The sequence below is a fragment of the Seriola dumerili genome, unplaced genomic scaffold (genome assembly GCF_002260705.1).
Source record: "Seriola dumerili isolate Sdu_G_001 unplaced genomic scaffold, Sdu_1.0 BDQW01000242.1, whole genome shotgun sequence".
NCBI lineage: Eukaryota > Metazoa > Chordata > Actinopteri > Carangiformes > Carangidae > Seriola > Seriola dumerili.
The window spans coordinates 5,211,427-5,232,426 of NW_019174497.1; the positions used below are offsets into that span (position 1 = coordinate 5,211,427).

Below are 21,000 nucleotides of genomic sequence, written 5' to 3' on the forward strand. Positions count from 1 at the left end.
AATCATTACTCTAGCGACTGTAACATTTCTATTTCAAATTTTTAACATGCCATCAAAGAGAGATTATTTCAGTACTTCACACTTTCAGAGAGTCTTTATAAGATGAAACAAGAAATCTAGGGCACTGGTAGCTGGTATCTAACTACTAATACTGTTTGTGTTAGTAGTTATATACAACAGCATGTTGTGAACCTATCCAAACAAACCGCCTGCAAATATGATGTAAATACATTTATTGAAAACACAAAAACACATTTTCACAGAGGAAACAACAAAAATGGCACATGTTTTTCTTCATCAAAGCATGAAGACAGAAAGTCTGCTAAACAATATGTCTTGGATACAGTAAATACAAACCCACTGACACATTTTTCTTTGATCAGATACAAAATGTTCGATAGTGGTTTAGATATTGTCGTGGAAGCATTTGCTATAAATGGATGGTGAAGACAGAACAGGAGCAAGGAGTGAAAGAAAAGTGTTTCATGCCCTGTCATCTGATTACTTCATAAAACAAACTACAGCTACATTAATAAAGTGTGAAAGAAAAGAATGTGTAAAAAATAGAAAAAACATAACAATAAATAAATATGAAACGCTACATCACCTTCACCTACATCACCTTAGCGGAGTTACAAAAGATGCTTTAAAATCAACTGTGATGACAGACTGACAGGAAGATTCACCGTCAAGGGGCAAAGCATCAACCTGGGAACAGCATCTGCTTAATGTCGCTGTGAATCTCAATCCATCACATCAGGTGGACTTGGTCCAGTTATCTGGGGCAAAAGACAGAAAAAGATGATCTGATAATTCATTCACAGCTGAACCGAAAGAACATCTAGCCTTGCTGAAACAATTAGACAAGCTCTAGAACAGCTAGTAAACGGACCCTGAGGTGAAACCCTAAATTGTGCTTAAGACTAATTTCCTTAGCGATTAAATGGTCATTTAGACTCAACCAGTCTAAAAGTAAGAGAACAATCAGAGAACATTGAGCACAATTTAATTAGGAACCCAGCCTCTGCAGGTAATCAATGTCATATTGGTTTGTGTGTGGCTGATGTAAGAAGCCTTCTTTTCTTGCAGGTTAACATCCACATGTCTGTGCTGAATGTGGTTATGCATTTCTCCGCAGTTGAGTTGTTATATGCCAGTTCATTCTGACACAGCCAACATACAACTTTATTTGAATACTTCCAAACCTCTTCTGTCCCACTTTCCACCTTGCTTGTTTACAAAATCCAGGAATTAGTGCAGGGAGAGGGGGGCTGCTAGTGGCGGGCGGCTGAGTAACATCTTAGACGCAACAGTTAACTGGCCTTGTACATGAATAAAATATGAGGTATGTAGTATTTCCTGGTGCCAACTAGCAGTGCTAGCAATGTTCAGTCGTTTAGTTGACTAATCATACACTAAAGACATCAAAATGAAGCATCTCTTACCTGTCCAAACGGTTGACAACGTCTCTCACAGTGTTGATGAGATTCTCGTGTTCTTGGGGGTTACTGACAATGATGCTATGGAGCCTCTTCATGTAGGAGTCAATCGTTTCAAGACTGGGTGTCTCTCCACTGCCTGCGAGACAAACAAGTGTGTGATGTGAGCAGCTGAAAGTTTCTCAAGGACCGGTTTGTTTTTCAGCTGGAAGGTGTTCGTATGGTATAACATGAACATTTAATTATCTTATGACATCTCATTTTTTACTTTCAAAAATTGTTCTTACCCATCATGCAGTGCTGTTTATGTTTAACCACTGCTTGCCCACAGCAAAATTTAATCAGCTGTAGTGTTAAAAACATGTTGGTATTTTCTGTGCTGAACACCGGAGACTGGAATCACTGAATGACGAGACTGATCAGAATGTAAATGACCCAGGCACAACATCACCAGCCATTACTTGTCACTATCTATGTTTTTTTTCTGCAAGCAACATCAAAGAGCGTCCTGACACTGGGTCCAAGAGTCAAACAGTCTGGCCAACATCAGGCAAAGGACAATCATCTCAAAAGTTGTCATTTTAAAAGTTGTCATTTCTATTAGATCTAGAAGTAAAATGTAGAAGATGTAAAACTGAGAAGTTGTTGATTCTATCCTTCAATAAGTAAGATAATTAAATAAAATGGCACAATTATAGAAAAAAAAACATATTGCCCTATAAACTCAGGGGTACACATGCTAACAATCCAACAGCTTCTCTGAGGCTAGGTCTAAATGGGTTTAGCAATCATCTTTCACCGTCAAGCTGTTATGAAATAATTCCAGCAGTGTTGTGTCAATTTGTGCTGTTTGCAGAGTCTGTGTCTCTGCTGTGTGAGCAAGAAATTCAAATAGGTGTGGAGGAAAATGGAAAGAGAGGAGCTGTGGGTGTGAGCTCAGCACAGGTTCTGTACGTGCATAAAACAAGTACGAACATAGTGAGACCACATTCCTTCAATTTAAATAATGAATAGCTTAAAATGAAGAAGCTTGACTTACAGGACGTGGTCAGTCCCTAAAAGAACATTAAGTGATCCTACTGTATAATCTGTTTACATATGTGGATCAAAGAGGAGAGACGCTTGACTTCAAGACACAGTAAATACACTCGTGCTGTATAACCACACCTACATTATAATTTATGTCTCGCCAACTTAAACTCTGACTCCAACTAATATCATACCACAGTGTTTGTGTCTAGGGATGGATCACTGGTATGGGGAATCAAATCAATATTGGTTTATAATGTACTTTGATCAGAATCAGTACATCTTAAGCCCAAGAGCCACATTGTACACTTTCAGAGACAAAAGCAAAGCAGCTTTATTGTATTTTTTCACATTCAGCAGAATATTGATTGAAAAAAGGAGTGTGTTTCATTTTTTTGTACAAGATTCCAAAACTAATGGTCCAAGTCTGCACTCTCGTAATAGATGAGGCAGGAACTCTTTATCAGCAAATATCCAACAAACTTAGGAGGCTGCAGAAATGCCGGCATAAAAAGTCATCTAAGACTGTGTTGAGTCATTTTTTGAATTTTTAATTATTATATTATTTTATTTTTATTGAAACTATTGGAAAAACAAAAGATAATTTCACTTAAACAAGAGTTTAAGACTAATTTATTCATTATATGTATTTTTTGTTGTTGTGCATTTGTAACTTGGAGTCTGACTGAATAAAGTGATGCTGGTGCAGGTGTTGCTGGCTGTTGTCACCTGGCAGAGGTACAGCGGAGAAGCTGGAGGTGAGCGCCTGGCGCAGGGTCTCCAGGTGTTGGTGGAGGAGCCCGTTGCGTCCCCTCTCTTGCATCACATCACCTTCCAGCCTCTCTACTGCCCCGCGCATGCTCTCCACATGCTTCTGCAGCGCCGCGTTACGCTCCTCGTACTCCATGTTGGTCTTACGCAGCTGCCGCATCTCAGCTTCACGTGCTGTTGAGGAGCACACAAAAACAAAGACACACACACAAAGAGAAATAGAAACAATGGTAGATCAAAAGAGAAGTCTAGAGAGATGCCACAGCAGCTGGGGTCAACATCAATCTTTAATTTGCTCAGAGAGGTGTGTTCTTTTTAAGTTCAGGGCATCACTGGGTTCTGCGGACTGTGGGACTATTCTGGGACGATGGAGCACTATAAAACAAAAGTTCTCTTGCGGTAGCAGAAGACTGTGTTCAGAAACACTTAGACAAATGGAGGTTTTAAAAAGTTACAGCACACAAAGTACAAAGTCTTTCTCAGCAATACAGCTGGCTGTGTTGCGGCTCTTTACCTTTGCTGTGGTTGAGAAACTCCTCTGTGAAGATCGGTATGTCAAACACAGTTCTGTCCTTCCCCTCTGCATCCTTCTGTTAATACCCAGAGAGAGTAAGAGGGAAGGAGATAAGCTGAACGGTGAAACCATTTGGCAACACAGACTGACAGCCAGAGGTGGTCATTCATCTAGCTCGGCTGTGGGTGGGTGGGTAATTGATTTCATATCTGGCCACAGGGGAAATACAGCGGTACAGTATAAGAAGTCAGGAGGTAGAAGTAATTTAATCTATGGTGCTGCTATGTTATCAAAGGCTCTGAGATGGTTTGCAATCATTTGAAATAAAAATTTATTTCACAATAGGAGCACAAGATGCAGTGCAGTTTCCCCTTGTATTTTCCCTCCTCTGAAAGAATGCATCATCCTTCCTCATTTATTCACATAATGAAATTTATGCTGAATTCTGTGTCCTTTCAAATCTAGAAAGGAAACACTGGTTTTCCCACAGGAGTGCTAATTCCAATAAAGTCACCTTGGCTCTAACCCTTCTGGAGTATCCTGAAAGACTTACAAAGGAAACCTCTTAATTACATGCAGAACTTATTATAAATGAATTACACACTTAGTAAAAAGGCAAGTGTTTGGATCACAAACACGGCACCAAAGCGGATTAACCCAGCTTTAGTGATGCAACAATAAGCACTTAATGTGTAGAGCAAGGGGAGGGCAAACACAAACAGATTTCCTGGGTGAGAAAATGACAAAAACAACCCCCAAAGTATTATTTCAATCAAGTCATTCTAACAAACTCAGAAACTGTGGAGCAAACACTTAATTATTATACTTCATTACTTATATTTAGATAGTTAGAAAAGGATTTCTTTGCTTTTTTAAATATGATATTTACTTTTTTTTATTTTAGTGTGTGTGACAGGACAAGAAAGAGTTACTGACCTCGTGAAGAGCCTCGTTGGCTACCTGGTGCCCGACATCTGGAGAGGAAGGAAAGAATAATGAAAGAGGACAGTAGATGAATCATGTTTCCCCCGGCACAGTGCAGCGTGCCTCTACCATGTTGTGAACTGCTAAAATGAATATAAGTGATTCAAAAAAGATATTCTGAATCAACTGAACTGAGACCATGCACTTCAATAGAGCACGTTTCTCCTAACTTTTTTTTTTTTTTGCCAGGGCAGAGCTGTTTATGTCATCAACATTTTTGATATTTAAACTGAGATTTATCCACCGTAACACAATCGGAACAGATAATACAGACCATGTGTTGTGTGAGCGCAGTGACGGCTCCTTGGCCTCAAGTTGAACTATAACTTATAACCTGAACTACTATGAACTTGTAAAGTATCCCCTTCCCTTGCCATATTTCCATTGACTAAGCAAAGCAAAATAATGAGTTCAGAGTTAATACACTGAATACTGGAATATATTCAAAGTATGTAGTAATTCACAATACAAGTAGTAAATGCAAAATCTTCCAGGTGAGTGGTCCAAGTAGGAAAAGATTTGTTAGTCTTGGCAGCGTTTGTCGACCTGCAGGTTTAGCCTTATTTTTCTTTTTTGCAGACATTAACATCTATCAAAGTCGCCCAACAAGACCAAAGTTTTCTACTTTGTACTGCACAGGAGCTCCACTTGATGATTCACTGCCTTGCTCAAGGGTATCTATAACATCACCGCAAAAATTTCAAGCCAGAGCGGAGATTTCAAACTTCTACTTCTATATCTACATTTGAGTAAAAACTGATTTTAAAAAGAAAACTGAAACTGCAACAACATACTGAATACTTGCTGCAGTGTATGGTATTCATTTCAGATTCAAGTTCAAGTTTGCCAACTTATCTGGGCAGGAAATGAGACCAGACATATGAAAACTTAGATTTTTCAACTACTTTTTAAATAGTACAACCAGAAAATAATTGTTCGCTAACTGCCAAACCATCAAGCTTTAGTATGTGGTGCTAACTTGCCAACCTGCTGCTTATCTAACCAGATCTCACCTCCCCTGTGCCGCTTGCCCTTCTGCTTCTCCTGGACCTTCCTGGTGAAATGTTTGTAGGCCTCTGTCTTCTGATACTTCTCCAGCTCCCGCATGTAGCGCTCCTTATCTCGCTCTGCCTCATCCAAGTACCGCTGCAGGGGCAAGAAAGAAAGGTGAGGAGAGCTGGCAAGACTCAAAACAGGAGGAAATGAGATTTGGTGAAAGAGAATGAAGGAGGATTGTGTGTGAGATGGCATGATCAGTGGGAGTAATTATTCCTAATCAGGATTAGTTCCTTTCAATAGACAAAAATCAGTAATTTCCAATATTAATAACCTTCACTGAATCAACGCTTGAAACAAAAATGCATCTTGTAATATAATTAATTTTGGTATTAGGAGAAAAGCTAATAAAACCATCTTTATTCAAAGACCTTGTCCCAGGATACTGCGAAATCTGTCTGTTGCGAACTCTGTGTAAAATAACAATGTGGTACAAATCAGCAGCAGAGTGATCCAGGCTCTATCCCACCTTTGGATTTAAATATAAAACATGGCCATTCTTCTCTGGAAAGAAAAGGTAAGAAAACTACAAGTTCCAACTGTCAATGACATGATGATAGGTACAGTTACTGACAAAGATGAGGAATTTTATTGATTCATGTGTGAAGCACTGTGGCTGCTATTATGTAAAATGTACAGTTCAAAAAATATTCATGTGTTCGGTAAAGACAGAATTTAATTTAATAAAAAAAGTATAACATCTTTTAGATGAACTTCTGAGCTGCTGATGTGACTTAAAGGTAGTGGAACTTGATTATGATTTTGCTGATTCACATTCTACCATATTTTAAAAAGCACACCTCAGTGTTCCCTCGGTGAAGCAGCGGTATCAGTCGGATATATTTGCAGTGGAGTGACAAATTCTTATGAAAGGTCTCCCTGTGACTGTAATAATGTTTCTGTCATTACAAGAAAGCAACTTTTTCCTTGTCAACTCTTTTCTGATATTCTCACATCACAGTTGAGGGGATATATAAAGACATATCTTGGACCATATAAAAGAAGCCATCAAACTGTGGCAAGAGTTTATGTAAGGATGTCAAACAGCTACCCAAAACAGTCATGTGTAAGTCAGTGTTTTATCAGCTCCAAAAACACTCACACCATGGGTTCTACATGCTTTTGTTCCTACACTGCTTTTGTGCACAGTGAAAAATTTGATGAACTGTTGGCATGTTGCAGGTGAATATTTAAGCTCAGTCCTTTGAGACATGAATGGTGCAATTACTGAAATCCATGAATGACAATTAAAAACCCATTATCATGTTAATCAAAAACATAAACAGGTTTTGCTGCTAGCCGCTCCTGTCTGTGGTCCGTTTATTTTCTCCCATTGCTCTTTCAGAGCAGTCAACCACGTTATTTAATATTGCTGTACAAATCTATATGATCACTTTAATATAATTTTAAGCACTTTGCAGGTTATCATACACAAAATAACAGACAAAGTGTAAAGGAAAGAAATACAGAACTTTGACACATTGTTCTTCACAGTTATATGCTCAATGTTTAATCCTGTCAGGAACTTCTTCACTGACCTGCTTCTCCTCAGGGGGCAGTTTGCTCCACTCGTTGCCCAGCATCCTCGTAATCTCTGGAAAGGGCACGTCTGGACGCTCTGCCCGTAGCTGTTCTCGTCTGTCGTTCATGAAGCGAACGTAGCCCGTAAGGGGTGCCTTGGGTGCATTGCTGTCCTTCATTGGCTTCTTCCTCTTCCTCCCCTTGGTCCAGCTGCCACGTCGGGGCTTCTGCAAAGATAACAAAAACAGATACGTTTTAAAGATCCAGGTAGCAACCCCCCCCCCCCTTGGAGTCTGAAGTGGAAAAACTGCAAAATATGTCATTTGATATCCGTGTGTTGAGCTCTTACCTCATCTCCATTTCTCTGGCTGTTGCTGTCGGTATTGGCTGCAGGAGAGCCTGTTTGCTGCTCCTCCATGATTTCTGTGACTACAAGGACAATCTAAAGGAAAACAATGGGAAATGTTAGAAAACAAAACATTTCATACCAGTATTTAATGTATGATCTGGAAAACCCAGTGATTAGTTAACGTAAGGCCTCTACCATCTGGAGGAGGGTGGGTTAAGTATTTTAAGACAGGGTTTGACTGAGGTGTTATCACCAGGGATGCTGCCCAGCCAGGAAATTGAGAGCAGACTGCTCCCTCTATAGCCGTAGCACTTTTTCGGCTTTTCCTCCAAACTCCTCCCTGCCTTGGCTCAAAACCTCCTCTTGGCCAGCCACATTTCCTCTAACAGAAATGTCTTACTGTAATCAATCATTATTGAACAAGTGAATAAAAAAATAAACCGCCCCGAATCTCTGTCACTCGTCAGATGCTAATGTAACCTATTTTCAACAGAAGGAAGTGGTGAAGTGGTGCTGCCTGGTTAATTAGAGTTAAGAGAACACCTACATGCTACAAAGCTCTCCGCAAAGAAAAAAAAGTCTGTTCTCTGTTTAACTTCTGGTCTCACTAAGTTTTAAATAGACTTTGTAGTACACACACTAACAGAAACACAGTTTACTTATGTTAAAATCTTAGCTTGAAATAACTTTTACAATATGAAAATCTATTATAAATGATTAATTTTTCATTCTAAAAACCACTTTACAAAACATGTATGTCTGTTTTAAGAAAAAAAAAAAATTTATTGACAGAGCACTCATTTAAACAGTATGCTGACTCAGCACTGGCGCAGAGTAGTTTGAGCTCTGAAAATAGGAACAATATCATTGTGTTTTAACCTTTGACCTTCTCCTAATTGACTATGTGGGAAATGAGCCTCTGTATCCTGGTTGAGATTTCTGTCCCCTTGCCACTAAATACTGTGGGAAAGGATACAGAGGAATTAGCCAGTCTACCACAAAAAAAGCCCTGTTAGGAAGAGAATATGTGTGGGAAACTGCAAACGGTAAGTACATTGTGGTTTTGTTTCAAACATTTCTGATTATGACTGAAGTCAGTTTCCAGTGACACCTATCAATGCCGTCATCAGAGATCCTGGCAAAAAAGAGGAGCCCCCGTGTGTCACCTCTTCTGTGAAGCCTATTTAAGCAAACCTAAGAATAAATTTTATTCTAGAAATTCCCTCTGCGTTCACGTTAAGGCTATGCAGCACCGCCCTCTGCTGGTTGAGAGCATATAATGCACGATTCAAAGATAAATTACATTGAGTTTTACCTGAGCAGTCTAGTATAACATTCATGTCATAGGTTCACTTTTTTGCTAGGGGGGGCTTATCTTTTGAAACTTAATGAATACCTTTAGGTGTATGTAAATGGTATTTGTCTATTGTACATTCTAATATTCAAAGTTCTTTATTCCTAACTATGAATACCTGAATAGGCAAACCAAGCCAAAAGTGACCCAAGGCTAACATAGATTTGGAACCGGGCTATCCCTACATTATAACCAAAAGAGACTGCTAAATGCTATCATAACAAACTATTGTGGTATTTATTGCGATTTAGCCATTTCTTTTGTTTGTAATCTTTCTGTATGGCATGTCAACAGTAGTAGAAGCGTCGGTTGATTGTACTGTTATGCTACAATACTGAAAGCAGGCGATAGAGTAAGTATGTTCAAATATCGCTACACTGTCCATTGAGTGGTTATATTTAACTTAGTGGCTTATGTATACCGTTCAACTGAGATGTTGACATAATTCATTCAAGCCGTATAGCCAGCTGGCAACACGCACCGTTATTGGCTAGCGCCAGCTATGTTAGCTAATATCAATCGTAACAGTTGAACTGAAATTCGGTCTTCAACAGTAGAATCCCTTGCTGTATGACTGTTACATATCTGGCTTCCATGATGAGTAATGGCAACCTTACAATAAACAAACACACGTTGGAATTATAAAAAGAAACGATAGTAAAGCACTAGCATGTTAGACCTCTGAGCGAACAGCTAGCTGTGCTGCTACTTAGCTTTAGCAAGCTGTTAGCTAGCAACGGTAAGCTAACGCCCAGCTTTACTTTACGGTAACTCGTCAAAATACGATCTGAAACACCATTAAATGGAATATTAAATATATATAGTGAAACCATTCACTACAAACTAACCTTAGATAACGTAATCCGTGGCTGTGACTGCCCAAATGATATTCCTAATCAAAACAATACAGCAACCTCTCCATAGAGCCGTAACAGATAGAGAGACATGTAACGTTATACTGTACGTTGCCTTGGTAAATACTATTATTTCTGCCTTTTTTTTTTTAATGTATTTTCGAATTCATGGTTGTGCTTTGTTAGATATGAAAATATCAAGGAAATACATCGGTTTACAAAATTTCTGAAACATAATCTAATTTGAAAAGGTAAGAAATTTAATTGGTTAACTATTACTGGATATGTACTGAATCAGCCCATAATAGGTACACACCATAAGCATCAATATTGCAAAATTCAATTCTACATGATGTCTTTTCAAATGTCAATGGAAACAAACACTAAAAAGCTTAATTAATTTACTCTCCATTACAGCAAACTGCTCTACACAGTCTAATTCTACGCTCCCTTCGTTGTGACCTTCTTCTTCGTGTTCATATTGACACAACAGACCAATGTCGTTTAAGATGTTGCTTCCCCCTACTTGATTGATGAGGAAATCCTTCATCTAATTTCGATTTATTTTGGTAATTCAGGCAAAATTATGTTATGAGCAGGGCTGAATAAAGTTTATACATTTTTGTAGTTTGTAAGCCAATCCTTAATACCTGTATGGCAGTTGCAACTTGTAAAGCTGCCAATACCTCGTATTTCAATGCCCTCTCCTCTTTCTCTAAGTGAGTGTTGAGTGTTTAGACGCTGCCAGTTCCACACTTGTACAAACAACTCACCAACAGCAATATTTACTGTGCTGGCAACCCTGGGGTACAATCAACATCTGTGAACAATCAGGTCATTATATTGCACTGTGCATCCCCCATACACTCATAAGTAATTTTATTCATTTGAGAAAATACACAAACCAAGCCTTTCAGTACACACATATTACTGTTCTTTTGTGCTTCTTATAATGAAGGTCCCAACACATCCACTAAGTTGAGAGATGGAGACAGACAGACAGAGAGCGAGAAGACTAATACTCTAATGCCAAATTAACAGATCGCAAATCAACACCCAGGAGGGAGTAACCTAACTAGAGCTGCAGTCTAATTGAAACTTTGATTGCAATCTCATTGCAATTAACCAGAGTTAATCCAACCCAATACTCATGCTGCATGGAATTTAGAAAATAAAGTCACAGACAAAATGGAGATATTTAGCAGGGAATGCTCCTCAAGTTTTCCATATCTGGCAGATATTCAAATCAACTGCTGGGAACATTAGAAATGTTTAAACCCAAAGATTCTCCCAAAGTTTCTCTGAAGGAAGTGTGAAGAAATAGCAAACCTCAAAGCATCAACAAGCCAGGTCTGAAGATGCTCAGCTCCAGTAACATTAATCTTTCTGTCTGTTTCCCTGTAAGTATTTTACAGTTGGAAAAATTCTCTTATTCCACATTTTCTGACAGAATCACTTATATTTTTATGGGCTTATCATTCAAATAGAATATATTTAAAATGTCTTACGAATCATTCTGTAGACATTATTTACAATGCAGCTTGACATTTTTGGAAAGTTTTTAATCTCCACCAGAATATAAAATAAAGTTCTGTGGATGTGAACACGTTTTGGCAGCACAACATGGTTCTTTAATGACTTGCCCACTGGTCAGTGAGGTTTAAGAAGTTTAATAATGAACGTCAGTCTAATATTTAAAATCGAAACACTATGAACCATCAGTCTGTGGTTGTTTATTTTCTGGAGATATTTCTTGTTGAAGTTCTGACATTTACAATAAAACCTTTCAGATATCTCTCTGAGAATCCACCTGAACGTCTTGTATTGAGTTGTTGTGAATGCTGTACCTGTAGGCGCTGAGGGTAATCGTGTTTGAATACTAATTGCATGAAAGTGGTGGATAAACAGCCCACAGTCAAATGTCGTGTGGCTGTATTGTATTCAGAGGCAGCTGTCTGTGGAAAAACTGACGTCTATAGCTTCCTCTAATGATGCTTTAGATAGCTGAAAACTTAAACACAAATGAAGCTACACAGTTTGACTCTGTATCAGTTTTATTTGTGTATTAAAAAAAATCTCATCACAGTGCAACTTGACCAGATATGAAAACAGCTGGAAGCTGTTTTTCCAAGGTTGTATAAGAGGTTGTATTTTTTTTCCCCATGAGGATTTGCTAACAATTTATTAAATACATGTAGATAAATTAGCAATGATAATCTTTAGAGCAGGTGAACATAAAAAAATCATCTGCCAATAATATGGTAATACCAGCAGTCATTTCATTTTGTTATTCTCCAACAGTCATGGATTAATAATAGGGAACATTTCCTGTGAAATCATGTTTGTTACTAATTGGGTGACTTGAAACACTGAGATGATGCAAGCCAACTGTTCAACTCCCAGCAGCATGTCTTTTTTTGTTTTTTGTTTTACCTTCTTATTATTTATTTTAACCATTCAGCCTCAGTGGTCACTGCATTGTGGGTAGCGGCACAGCAAACAAAGTGCGCCAGCTTCAATCAGCTCTGAACTGGACACTCTTCAGGTCCCAGCAGGCCTGTGAGGCACAGCGTCCAGCTGTCCCTTGTACTGTTATCCACCTGTCATGCCACGTCGAATCATCTGGTCCTAGCCTGAGAAGTTTAGTGTTGAGGAAAGGTTTCCAGCCACTGGCCCTCTGTGGGTTGGTTGTCTGTCCTTGCCAGTTAGCCCCTGGAAAGTGGCAACATTTCGACACCCACACTTCGCCGAGTCCTCCTCAGGCCTCAGGATAATCAAGAGTGATAATGTCACATGACGTGCCAGGAGGGTGAGAATAAAAAGACGGTCAAGCTAGTGAAAGAGTGGATCATCGGTCTAAAAGTATTGCTTCTGAGTAAATGAGTGTGATTTACCGCTGTATGAAATGAGAAGATAGCACTGTTAACTAATATTTTAAAAGTGAAATTCAAATTGAAGCTGCTGTGAGTGAAATCAGCCCTTATGTCCCTGGTAGATGGTCGGAGACTTATATAGCATCAGAGGTTAACATATGTTGGAACCAACAACAGTGTGACGCTGTGATTCAATATATTTGCATAAATAACATTATAAACGTAACATTTGTCATGGTGCCATCATAGTGTGTGTGTGTACATGCAGGCACACAGATGGCACAGTGATTTGAACACCAACACAAACACAAATTTCCACAGGAAGTAAAGGTCATATATTGCACCACAGCCATGCCCTATGGTGCAGATAATTGGCTTCAAATTTTCAGCATCTTGCTGCATACATTTGGATATTGATGAGAATAAATTCACTGCAGCTCCTTCATACCCTCATACTTTAAGGTAAGTTGTTAATGTTAATACCACCGTGTGTTGTTTGAAAACAAGTATGTCAACATATGCTAAGTAATGCATTCATTACCTTAGTTAATGACCTCATCAGCATAACTGGTTATGGTTGAGTGTATGATGGAGAATATGGCAGGATATTAGGCTGCTCAAGTGCCTCCTGCTTCTTGTGCACAAACACAAAGCACAGCTGTGAGCTTTGCTAATGCCACAGGGAACAAGGGCTCAAAGGGCACAAGGACTATTGCATCATCGTGTTGCTATGCAACTGTCTAATTAGTCTCAGGTAGTTGACCTGAAGAATCAAAGCGGTAGGACTTTGAAAATAAGAATGGGGTGGATGGGTGGACGGGGGCACATGTTGTCCTCTCTGGATGAACACAATGTAGAGAGTTTTCTAATCTTTTCCAAAAGCTGTGGCTGGAGCAGGGATGGGCAGCTGTGTGCTCCAGAGGGTCAGCTATCCACGATTTCATAGCAATCAAACACTACACATGTGATTTCAGTGATTAGTATCTCTTCTCTGGTCGAAGCTAATCAGTGGAACTACCTGGAAAAGGCGCCTGATTAATTCAGAAAAGTATCATACATAATCACAAGCACAATGGGTAAAGCTAAATTATCTCAAAACTGTCATTGCCATCATCATCATCATCATCATCATCATCATCATCATCATCCCCTGAACAAATGCTAGCTGAAGTTGGTTTTCACCCAGTGGAGCTGTTTTCATAACTTTTGACTTTATGTTGGCACTTCACATGGATGCTGATTGATTTACCTGAGGTTGGAAGGTTTAAGGATGCAAAAGCTAGATTCTGTGATATAATGAAAAACATACAGTAATGAGTAGTACATTTCCCAGAGAGCAAGAGGCAGTTTAATCCTCCTGTTCCTCTTATAGGATCAGTTCAGCGTTTTGGGAAATAAGCATATACAGTAACTCCATCTACAACCACAATTTTTTTTTTTTTTTACATTACAGCTTATCTATGCATCGAATAGATTCATGTTAATAAGTGAGCTTTAGAGTTGTTGGTAGGCAGATTGATTTTTTGTTTTCTTTTTTAACTCTGCAGAGAGCCAGGCTAGCTGTCTCCCCCTATTTTCAGTCATTTTGCTAAGCTATGCTAATTGCTTCCTAACTCCATCTCTGCACTTTCACACACAAACAAACCAATTGAAATCTCTGGCAGCAAAACAAATAAGCATATTTCTCAAAATGCTGTACTATTTTGTTAAAATGATGATTTTGAATAACAGGTCTGTCTCCTCCAGATCTCTCACTTTGTTGTCCACATCAAGGCCTTTCAGCTGCTCCTGGAGGAGCCTGTGTGAATCCTGCAGAAACCCCTGCTTATGAACCCTTCACTTTCCTCCCAGATGCACATCGCATACCAATGTGCATCACTCGCTTTCATTCCTTCATTGTGGCTCTACACTTACCTGCTGTTATTTAACCTTTAATGTTATGATGATGTTACTGATTGAAATGTAAATTTTGATTCACTGCCCTGTGTTGTGCACCATTATATTTGGCAGCTCTCTTAGTGAGAGCATGGATGCAACAATACTCAATTTAAATCTTCAGTAAAGAAAGACGCCCTGCTAATCACAAATGGAATAAAATTAGCATTCGAAACAAGTGCATAAGTTCAACAAGATGCTAAACAAGAAGAGTTGGGCTACACTTATACAACAGTTTTAAGAAACAACAGGAGAGGCCTCTAAGAATCCAGTGGCAATGCCAAGAATAAAGAATATGTAACGCATTTTTTCAAAATAAAGGAGATATAACTGAAGAGATGTGAGGGAAGAAAGGTCTATAAATCTAACAATGAGAGATGGTGAATTATCTTACATCTCCGCTGATAACATTACTTTATACTTTATATGTTCAGTCACTAAATAGATTTTAAGACATTTGTATTTTTGGAGCACATATTTCACAAAAGCACACAATAGAGGCAGATTAAATAAACCTGATAAGACCTTTAGTGTGAGTCAACCCAGATTTGAAGTGATGGCTCAAAAGCGACTAGAATGCCCTTTGTAAAGGGCTGAAGAGGGGAGGGGAGGTGACAATGGATAATAACTTGATGTATGATGCTTCTGCAGTAAGCTTTAAATGTCTTATCTAAATTCATACACAATGACAGTGCCTCTCTCCAACCATGTCACGTTTATCATTTGCGCTGCCTGATAATGGACACAAGAAAATCAATAAGTAAGAAAATCTTACTGAATGAACCACAGGCTGATAGCAATGAGTGCTGATGAATGCGTTCTATTCTCACGCATACTGTATTGACTTTGTGGAGGATGGTCATGAACCTTCTTCAAAGGGTTTATGTGGCGTTTAATTTAACACTTTGCACCAGGTTAGAAAAAAAAGAACAACTTTAATGTACAAAAGAATACAATAGGCCTACTCTTTACTTGCCCATGTGCAAATGATATATATATATATATATACATATATTGAATTTCCATATATGACATATATGTACATGTAAAATAAAAGCACATTAAATGTGAAACCTATTACAAGTTGGAATAATTTCATATACTGACATATACTGTATGTCAAATACAAATGCTTGTATTGTAGACATATGTATCCAGCCCAAAACCTGTCAATATTTGTTGATTATATACAGTGGGACCCAAAGGGCTGAGACCACTTTCCCAGAATGGTAAGATTGACATGTTCAAAATTAATGAGAAATTAATTAAAAAAAATATAAAGTAAGCATATAGAATTTTTGAGTATGTTGTTTTAGGAAACAACATAAATATATATCGTTAACATATTCTGTATGGTCGCAACATATTAAATATAAATTCATCATATAGATCATTTTAACATATGTACATATACAAATTTGACTATTTCATATATGTTAAAAATGTATTCTATTCATACAGCCACAGGATCTACAGTATATATGTGATAATAATATAGGTGACATATATGGCAACATCACTCTTGATATAGGGACATATATGTCATGAATTACATTTCTGTATGGGTCTGTATGTACAGTATCTTTTCAAGAACAAAAATGAATCTAAATTCCACATTCAAAGACATGAGTTCATTTACAGAAAAAAAAATCAGGGCATGTGTGAGTGCAGGAATTTCATTTAAAAACAGGAAAAACTAAAAATGATAACAGGGGCATACACGATTAACCTCGTCCTATAAACCCCAAGTCGTGATGTGGCGATTGTCTGATGCCAAGACCAACATGTCATCAACAATGTAAATTTGTCAGAAAGATTCATGGTAATTTCTTCAGTCTTACTGTCACAACAAAAACATTCTTGCTATTGTGTTAATTGCGACTTTGTTGTGCATTCAAACCTGGTGGGTTTTTACTGCAGAGGAGCACATTCGTTTGTTGCATAATGTTGTGTTCTGTGGAAAAAATAAAAAGACGATTTGAAGACTAGAAATTCAAATGAGAGGAGGAAAGCTCAGGAGTGTGTTTTTAAAAAAAAAAAAATCTAAAACACAATGTACACAAAATGTAGAACTGTCACAACGCATGTCACTATGCTCCTGTTTTAGTAATTTCATGAAAAAGGAGTATGAGTTGGACAAAAGTGAAACAGAACACTGCTGTTAAAATTCAGTCAGTATGTTACCTTTGATAATTGAATTTCAGCTTAATTATGCAAGCAGCATCTCTTGGAAATGGACTAGCGTGAAACAGTTTTAGTTTAATAAATTCATAACATTCTTGGAGAAACAAATTTTTTATGTATGCAGCAACAAGCTGCTCATTGTGGCTGTGACAAATTCCAGTCATGGATGTCATGTTGGATCAAAGACACGATTACATTTATAATGCATTTTGCACTGGTGTGTATTTGTGTGTGCTTTTGACTGAATAACAACATAACCTGAACTGTTACAGCCGAGTGTTATTCTGTATGACGGCATTCGATCGCATCAGGGGAATTGTCACAGCTGCAATAAGCAGCCGCTCAAATAAGTGCATTGTAACCCGTGCATGTCCTCACCCAACCTCCCCCGTGGGTGACAGTGATGGCCAGATTGGCTTTGCCATACACGCATATGCACTTCAGAGTGTTATATACATTAGTCCTGCCGCAAAGGCAATTGTGACTTCAGGGAATAGTTGTGCTTGTCCATCATGTCCTTTAATGTACATGATGGACGTGGGACAGCATGACATTTCTTTCCGCTGCCTGTCCTCGTCACACAACAACCGAGCCGTTCATGTGACAGTGTTTGATGTTCAGCCAACACAAACACCATGTCTACACACAAGCGTGTACAGTATGTGAAGCCAGTTTCAGTGGGCCACAGTTTCCCTTTAAAGGAACGTGACTTCAAGCTTGTCCCATTGGTGCGGCTTTTCTTCAGCCTTGCTAAACTAATTGGAGCTTACATGTGCATGTGAGCACCCTCCACTTCTGTAACTTGTGGCATTACAGCAGGGGGATCAATGACGTTATGCAGCAGGGCATGTGTTCTGGTACCCCTTACATCTCTTTCTCTTTTCCCTCTCCATCCCTTTGACCTCACCACCAGGCTTGCCTCTGTCTCTTCGTCAGCCTCTCTTCCCTTCATCCCCTCTCCCGTCTTTCCCCCTGTCTCCTCTCGCCTACGGCAAAGTCTTCCACTCCACGCCTCGCTCAGATGCTGGCTTTGTGCAGTCATGGTGTTAGCAGGGCGGCTGAAGATGCAATTTAATTAGCAAGTCATGCGATAAATTACCCTCGCAATTAAAAGGTAGCCCCTCTTTTTTTTTTTTCTTTTTTTTTTTTTGTTTGTGCCTATAGGGAGAGCTCTCTAAACAAGCCGCAGCTCTCTCGGTGCAGACACGACACTTCACTGATGAGCGCACACGAGTTTAGCGTGGTCATGCTCTCCTCCAAAATGATGAAAATACAGTTGTGAGTGGCCTTCTCCAAAGAGCCAAGCTCCATTTCCTCCTGTCGTGGTAACAGGCGAGCCTTATCTCCCGTTACAGAGCTCTGGCTTTGGCTGAGGCCCAGCGAGCACCAGGGAGAGAACACAGAGTCGACTTAAATAGCCCACACGCGCGCACAAATGCAAAAAGACACGTCCACACACAAACACAGACAGAACAGACGTGGTTGCAAAAAAAAAAAAAAGCAGTCCACGGACCCGGCCAGTCTGTCCTTGGTGTTTCACTTCCTGCTGATGAGAGAAGACACTCAGAGGTGAGCAGTCCTTCACAGGCTCGCTGTGGATCAAATCGTCTCTTTGAGGTTACTACTGAGTGGATCTTAAACAACTGTTTCTTTTTAAAAGCCTCTTTTTAAATAGATTATTAATGATGCTGATTCACACTCAAAGTGCTCTTTTTTTTTTCTACCATGTACCTACACATGACATTACTTCCTGTGAGTAAGTGGCTTTGCACGCACACAAAGTACTTTTGTTTAAACCTGAGCAGACACTGGAAGACATCTGTCTTCAGATTAGTCAGTGAGGCAAAAGCTTGACAGAAGTGACGGTTTTTTCATGGGTAGAACAACAGATGGCTAATGTATAGCTCACACCAATAGTGAAGCCACATTTCTTTAATTCATTCATTAAACCTGTTTAAAGCTGCTATAAGTGATATTTCTATTATAACAACGTATCAAATGATGATGTCTAAACGAGGAGAACACTATGTAAAACAGCGGTTGCTTGTAGTGATGAACCTACTGAGAATTAATCACCCAAATATGCTCCTCATAGTGAAAACACTCAGATAAACCCTTTGTACACTACCTGCCCAGCACTATACGACAGACAGACAGTCAGTGATTATAGCTGGTGAACACAGTGCAGCATTTAGCATCTAAGTGAGTTAGTCGAGACCAGTGGAGAGTTGGTAGAAGAAGAATGAATATTGGACTTAAATTTGCCTGGTTCCCAGAAATACTTCTCCAGATGAATGATAATGTTTCTCCACAACTTCTGGAGGTGTAAACAAGCAAATACTTGATAACAAGTTTGCACCCAAGTGTCCGAACAATAAATTATTGCAGGTTTAAGTAACTTTCATATGATCGTATTGTTCAGGTCAGGAGAGAAGGCCATAGAGGGCCGTTCAGCATCACACTGATGTTTGTAATAAAACAAATAACAAAAAGTCCAGCTTCGGAACAGCTCAACTGAATAAAGAGGGTAAAAAAAAGAAAAGATCTTTTGTCAATGGTAATGGCTCCCAACAAACAGAAAACACCCAAACAATCATGGTGTAAACTCACCAGTTTTTTTTTTTTGTATTTTCTTTTTTTGTATACTAACAAATTAATCAACTTTAAATTTATATCATGAAGGCTTCTAATGATAAATGCTATAGTAGCTGCACCTTTAGCTTACCTCAGTAACATGTCTCCTTTTTCCAGGAAGACTGACTATGTTCAGTGTCATCACCGAGCGCTGTCGCAGTCACGTGATGGCTGTGCAATGGAAGCGTTAAGGCGCTAAAAAGGACTGGTCTTTGTTCAAGCGACTGGGAGAGCCGAGGGTAGCGGAGGCCGACTGGAAAAATGAGGCAGCCTTTTGCGAAATAAGTCTGGGTAATCCATCAGATGCCAGGCCTCATTATGGCTGTGGGTACAGCATGAAAGAGAGCCCTTTATCTGGGCTTCCTGTTCATATTAGTAGCACTCAAGCAAAGGACAGTAGCAGTCCCTCCTTTAGCCCCTGCCTCTGTGCTGGGGGGCTGCTGCTGACACAGAGAAGCAAAGTCATTCTCTGGCCTTCATTCCCTGGCCAGCTCTGTGGGCAGGCCTGCCAACTTGTGAGGATAAGTGTGTCTGTGTGTGTGTGTGTGTGTGTGTGTGTGTGTGTGTGTTGCCTTTGCGTATAAGTGTGTATGTGTGCACACACATATCCGGGGAGGCTCAATAGTCACTGTCGGAAACCTTTTTGCCAGCTGCAGCATATCCTCCCCTTCACTGACGGTAGCCAAATCCAAAATGGTAGGAGCTATTTTAAGCCAGTCATCCTCAAATTATTGCAGTGGACTTGGAGTGAACCATCTGCACAATGTAGTATTCACACGAGTGTATTTTTTTTTTTGTTACTACATGCTCTTCTAAAGTTAGATCTCAAAGTGACACAAATCTTGGCTCCACAGAGAATTTTAGTGGTGAAAAACTTGTACTTCAGTAAGCGTGTATGCCTCCTCATGCACCACAGCTTACAACTGCTGAGTATGACGATTTGAAGAGGAATGTGCCAATCCAGGATGTAAAGCCACACCACACTGTGCGAGACTGACACCTGGTCTGTCACAAGGCTGTTGGCCCCTTGAGAATCTGCCAGTCAGTCAGGACAAATGTTCGAGATGGTGACTTTAAAGTATACAACCGCGGGAAAGCCAAACTATTACTGTACTAATCAACCATTACATCTGATCTCCCTTTGCTTATCAAGACTCTTGCATACTGGTGTTGCTGCAAAGTGACCGCAATACCCAATGTGGCCAGCAGAGGGCAGTAGGTGACAGTCGTGGTGGGACGTCACTGTCAGAGCTGTCCAGATGAAGGGCAGCGAGGGCTGTGGAACATCAAGGAGTCCTTAAGTTTGGCAGGTGGAGCGAATAATGTCCTGAAAAGAGAAGTGAACAAAACAGCACAAAGGCAGCAAATTAGCCTCATCTCCGAAGATGAGGAGCTTCAATTATCACAGCCGGGGACCAGTGTGAGGGGAGCCGGATTGAACTTTTCAAAGAAGCTGAGACGCAGTGTGAGGGTCATTAAAAAAGAGGGGGTGCCACTTGACAG

The 21,000-nt window shown here is 39.5% G+C and overlaps 1 protein-coding gene across 2 annotated transcripts; it reads right to left on the reverse strand.

Annotated features, from left to right (window-relative positions):
* Positions 1-217: 217 nt before the first annotated feature.
* On the reverse strand, positions 218-9,947 carry hmg20a (high mobility group 20A). 2 transcript variants are annotated; one of them, XM_022756068.1, is made up of 9 exons: positions 9,866-9,947; positions 7,664-7,756; positions 7,332-7,541; positions 5,751-5,883; positions 4,690-4,727; positions 3,754-3,829; positions 3,198-3,413; positions 1,446-1,578; positions 218-779 (listed from the first exon to the last, which is right to left on the reverse strand). In XM_022756068.1, the coding sequence occupies exons 2-9, from the start codon at positions 7,730-7,732 to the stop codon at positions 776-778; spliced, it is 879 nt and encodes a 292-aa protein (XP_022611789.1). In that variant the 5' UTR covers positions 7,733-7,756; positions 9,866-9,947; the 3' UTR covers positions 218-775. The 2 variants fall into 2 exon arrangements, with proteins under 2 accessions (XP_022611789.1, XP_022611790.1); XM_022756069.1 differs by lacking the exon at positions 218-779 and having other exon boundaries at positions 1,442-1,578.
* Between the last annotated feature and the right edge of the window lie 11,053 nt (positions 9,948-21,000).